The 5729-nt window shown below is 38.2% G+C and overlaps 1 protein-coding gene across 1 annotated transcript in view; it reads left to right on the top strand.

The window, feature by feature from the left end:
- The window catches only part of RYR2 (ryanodine receptor 2 (cardiac)), a 509242-nt gene that overhangs the window by 460474 nt on the left and 43039 nt on the right, over positions 1–5729 (top strand). Inside the window, 1 exon segment of the mRNA XM_012660153.1 lies at positions 11–139. Within this exon segment, the coding sequence (XP_012515607.1) occupies positions 11–139 (129 nt within the window).

Here is a 5729-nt window from a genome sequence, read left to right as displayed (position 1 = left end):
TATTTTCCAGGAATCAATTAGTGACTTCTATTGGTATTACTCTGGGAAAGATGTTATTGATGAACAAGGACAACGGAATTTCTCGAAAGCTATCCAAGTAGCAAAACAAGTCTTTAACACTCTCACCGAGTATATTCAGGTAAACATTTCAACTTTTCTGCTATTTGAAGAAAGAAAAGTAAAAAAGAGTCCACTGGTTAGCATTGAATTCTATAGAAAAATGCAAAATGCCTAAAGCATTTTTCACACCTCCTGTTGACTGATTTCATTGTTTCTTCACCAGTGACCACAATTAAAATATTATATTGAGATTTAAATGTATATGGAATGAAACTACTTTGCCATGTGGCAGATTAAATATCATTAACTCCTCAGAGGCACAAACCATGATGTTGGCTCTGTTGTATGTCCAGGGCATGGTGTGCATAATATATTAAATATTCAGGAAGGCAGGGAGAGAGAAAGCAAGGGCAGGAGAGAGAACAGAACATTAAACCACTCTTTATAGTATTTCAGTAAAAGTGAGGAAGAAGTTTCATAGAAACTTAATAAGAAAGAGAATAGTGTTTAAAAACCTCATTATTGGGGTGGGTGGGTGTGTGTGTGTATTATAGGTAAAATTCCAAATGACATGGAGAATATTTCTTTTGTTAAATATTCATTTGTTTTATATTCTCTTTAGGATAAACTTCTAGTCTTGACCTCATATTTTTTAAAGATTTTATAAAATTCCGGTTTATTTTCAACCAGAAAAACTTGACTGTTTCCTAATAGGCCAGTCAGTCACCTTTCCTTTCTGTCTTCTGTCTCAATGGCCAATGTCACCCTGAATCAGTCACTATGTAAGGATAAAACAGGAGGGAGAAACTTACCGTTGGCTTTGTTAGACCAAACATAATCTTGTGGGCAGAAGAAAGGCTAAATAAATAAAACAACGGCGGATTATATCCCCAGAGCCTAGCGTAGTTTCAGATGTGAATGAATGACTCCCGGCCAAGTGAGGCTGACCAGACGTCCAGTGCTGCGGAGGTAGGAGCATTGCGTCCAGACTCACTCTCTCCTCTGCAGTCAGGGCCTGGGAAGGAGCTTGCTTTTTGTATCATTTTATCCCTGGGTGAGGAAGAGGATTTTCATGTCAGCATTTCAAGTTGAAAAAGTCACACTTGATGAATCTAATAACTTTTCTTTAAAGTCAAATAAAAGCAAAAGATTAAGTCAGTTTTGGTCCATTCATATTCCCATTTCCTCATCCCCTCTGGCTTCCATGATTGTCTTAGTATTCTCCTCCATGCTAGAGTGACATTCAGCACAACAACATTCATGTGTACTGTCCTGATTGAAAAATAAGACTGACTGATGATATTAGCAAGCCAGTGAATTTTGTAGAAATGGTTAATAACATGGTTTCTTTATTCCAAATAAAACTTAAATGGTTTTTTAGGCAAGAGTGGGCATTTCTTGGTTCCTAAAATAAGTTAGATTCCTGAATTTATCTAAAGCTAGAAGCATCCACTGAGCTCTTAGTTTGTGCAAAATTCTTTATTAAGTGTTGTTATAGAACGCAGATTTCTAAATCAATCTTCAAAGGATATCGGAGAAAATTGTATGACTTCTTGTGATCTGTTCATTTTAGTTTCTCTTGTTGGTACGAATTTTTTATATAACAATCATTTTCGAGGTATATGTTTTAATAAATATGTATTTTATTTTGGAACACTTTTATATACTCAGAAAGTTTCAAAGATAGTACCAAGAATTTGTACATGTGATTCACTCAGCTTTCCCTGATGTAGACATTTTATATAACCATGGTACATTTATCAAAAATAAGACATTAACATTGCCACATCCTATTAACTAAATTACAGGCTTTATTCTGATTTTACCAGTTTTTCCATTAAGGTCTCTTTTTTATTCCAGGATCCAGTCCAAGTTACCACATTGCATTTAGTGAAATATATTTTCAAGAAGCTTGTCTTAGTGTCATATTTACTGATAAATATTGATACTGTGGATAAAAGCTCATCATTAGCTTCATGCTTATTTTGGAATGCCTTTTAGATTACAGCATAGCATATTGCTTTTTGATTCAAGTTTTTGGTAACTATAGAGAATTATACAAGGGGGAGATCCAAAACTGTTGAAATAAAGATAATGATCTGTAAGATTGAAATGCCAATTTTAGTAAAGGGAAGAAGAAAAATTGTTTGAGTTAGAGGACATTATATGGTCCAGATTCCTAGAGTAAGACCAGGGGATAATTGGTGAGAAAAGAGAAAGCTTTGTCTGTCCTTGGCACAAGGTCCATCTGAAAGTAAGACCGTCCTGCACACATCATGAGAAGCAGGAAATCAAGGCAGCAGGCGAGGCAGATATGCCCCAGAGCTGATGGCCTGAGGTCAAGCAAGTTCTGGAAAGTACTTTCTATGTGTTTCAGGTTTAGAAGGAAAAGTGGGTACTTCGGCCTTGGGCTTGCAACTCTGTCACATAAGTGTTGCCAGAACAACTCTTGGTCACCTAGGGTTGCAGAAGATCTTAACCCTTTAGAATACTTTAACTTTTTATTAAAACCTTAAATAGCACATGAAGAAAATCATTTCTGAGTTGAAGAAAAAATCAAGTTCATTTTCTTTGAAATGGCATTCTGGTGTTCATCTAACGGCCTCCCGCACTGTCGCCCTCCCTGAGATTGGCACCGTGGGGCATCAGGCCGGCGCTGGACATGAGCCACAGTGAAAGCCCAAAGATCCATTGCTTTGAAACCAGAATTGTAATGGCCAGACGGGACTAAAGTACAACCAGCCATGAGGGAAACTGTGAAACTACCATATGTGGTTTGCTGAATGAGCTGAATTTAATAGTCTGCAAATTAACATAACCTGACTCCTTCTCACCCCTGTCCCTCTGGACTTGCTCTGTGGACTGTCTCTTTACCACTCCTGGAGCGGCTCTTGTGCAGTGGCCACTCTCTGATAAATAAAATTCCTTCAGTCGCTTTGTCATAAGAATAGTCTCATTTCAGTAATAGTAGAGTTAATTCTTTTCTTTTGTATTTTATTTAAATTTTTTTTTATTTCAGAATATTATGGGGCACACATGTTTTGGTTACATAATTTGCTTTTACACAGTTTGAGTCAAAGTTATAAGTGTGCCCTTCACCTAGATAGTGTGCATTGTACCCGTTAGGTGTGAACTTACCCTTTCCCTCCTTCCCCCTCCCACCTGCTTGATTTCCATTGAGTTTTACTTCCATAGGTGCACATAAATGTTGATCGATCAGTTCCAGTTTAGTATTGGGTACATGTGGTGTTTGTTTTCCCATTCTTGTGATACTTTACTTAGAAGAATGGTCTCCAGTTCCATCTAGGTTGTTACAAAAGATACTAGATCACCATTGTCTTTAATGGCTAAGTAGTACTCCACGGTATACATATACATTTTATTAATCTATCAAAAAGTCCCGAAACAACAGATGCTGGTGTGAATGCAGAGAGAAAGGAACACTTATACACTGTTGATGGGACTGCAAACTAGTACAACCTCTATGGAAAACAGTATGGGGATACCTCAAAGAGCTAGAAGTAGAACTACCATTTGATCCAGCAATCCCACTACTGGATGTTTACCTAAAGGAAAAAAGGAAGAGACATTTTATAAAAAAGACACTTGCACTTGAATGTTTATAGCAGCACAATTCACAATCGCAAAGATGTAGAAACAACCCAAGTGTCCATCAATATGAATGGATAATAGAGTTAACTCTTTCCTGGTTTAAAACTTCCCCTCAGCCTTCAGCCTGATTTTATGCTACAAAGCCTCAGGGTGAGGGTGGAGGCAGAGTCCCAGCTGGATCTGGAAGGAGTACTATCTGGGTTTCTCTACTCTCTCCCCAGTAATGTTCTTCTCTTTCTCCTTTTCCCCCTAATTAGCCTGAGGCTTCCTCAAGTTTGCAGCTGTGGGTGGGCACATGTAATCCCAGATTGCACCATGGAGCTGGCCTGCTGGTGTGGCCTATTGTATTCCTTCTCTACTGAGGGAGCTTAGCCCTCCTAGCGTTCCAAGACCTGGAAATGACTCTTTTCCCACCCAGTTTAAAGTTATTCCCACAAACCTGGTGCATCTGGTGGCTTCCATCCACCTGAGAATTGCATGACCATTTCATACAGTCTTGTTGGGAAGATTTCAGGTGGGGAAGAGTAGCTCCTTCCTAAGTAGCCCATGTAAGAAGCACACGTCTTTTTTTGTCACCTTCTGTATATCCACACTTCTCATACCAGGCCTTATGCTACCTACTTTGGGAGACAGAAGGTGAGCTCACCTGGTGGTTTTCTTGAAACCTCATTTCTCACTTGGTGTAAGGGAAGGCAGAAGTAGCCACTTTCTCCCCCATGGCAGGAGGGGGTGGAGGGTGGAGATGTTCAGCGCAGGGAGAGCTCTCTCCAAAGTCTCTCCCTTTTCACCTTCAACCCCTTTGTCTCCTCAGGGTGGAAAGATCTAGTTTCAGTCACCCCTTTTTCAGGTATTGAGTCTAGCACCTTGCTTTTGTAATGTGGAGTACTAGGTACTGTGGCCTCCAGAGAAGCCAAAACAGGACAAAGTTCCATTTCCACATCTTGTCAGTCTCCTCAATCCAGTTGTCTCTTCCAATCACTTGTTTCTAGAGCAAATCTGAAATGTGTCAATGTGATCTCTAATTTAAACTTACGGTGAGTCATTTGTCTAAAGGAATGAATGAAGTAGAAGTTAAGAACTATGTTTTATGCAATTTTTTTCTTCGTAAATAAAATCCTTGTTATTTATTTTCATGGTTGATGAGATGTGTTTAAAAAACTGAATGATGGTAGAATTTTTCCCTTGGAAAGTAGAATTAGAAATTGTCTCCATCAAAACAGTCTACCTGCTACAACACATACTTGCTAGTGGCAAATAAAGATCACTTCAGAAGTGCAAGCTAAGAGAGCAAAGTGTGGTAAAAGATAAACTTAGGCATACTAAAATTTTAATGAGTTTATGTGAACATTCAACTATTCATGAATTTGGCACCACCAGAATGCAAGTGGTTTAGCACTCCACCAAGGGAGCAGAAGGGGAAACTTTCATAAGGTGTTCCTAGAAATGTAACAAAAAATTTTGATTGGTTAAAGTGGAAAGCCCCTAGTTAGAGGTTAATTAGCAGTGACTGGTAAAGTCTCTAGTTAGAAGTTAGTTGGTGGTTTCTGATTGATTAAGGTTAAGTTTACATTGAGTTGAGCTTTGGTTTACTTATGGAGGAACCCAAGGCACTGGAGCCTCTTGGTCTAATGGCCTCCCAATTAATTATTTTAACAGATTACGATCGCCTTGGGTTCTTGAGTCATGAAATTAATAACTGAGTATTATCTTTTAAAAATCTCAGTGGTTTGTACCATTTGTAAAGCAGATGTATAATTAAGAAAAAATTAAAGAGGATTTTTTTGCTTTATACGAATATTCTATCCAGGTTACTGTTTAGGAAAAAGAGGTAACTCACCTCTCATCTCAAGCATATTGTCAATATTCTTTCCAATACAGGGTGATGACTACTAGTTGATTTGACTTAACCAAAACACCTGCACCTTACTCTTTACCTCTTAAGAAGAGATCAAAGCCAGACAAAAATGAAATGATTCACAGCATATAAAAATCTCTGAGAAATTTTTTCTGGGGATTTATTAAACATTTCAAAGAAAAACATGCTTATCTCTTAAGGA

Source organism: Propithecus coquereli, unplaced genomic scaffold (genome assembly GCF_000956105.1).
Source record: "Propithecus coquereli isolate 6110/MARCELLA unplaced genomic scaffold, Pcoq_1.0 Scaffold66, whole genome shotgun sequence".
Classification (NCBI taxonomy): Eukaryota; Metazoa; Chordata; class Mammalia; order Primates; family Indriidae; genus Propithecus; species Propithecus coquereli.
Note: the sequence above shows the minus strand (reverse complement) of the source record. Positions and strands in the feature narration are given on the sequence as shown.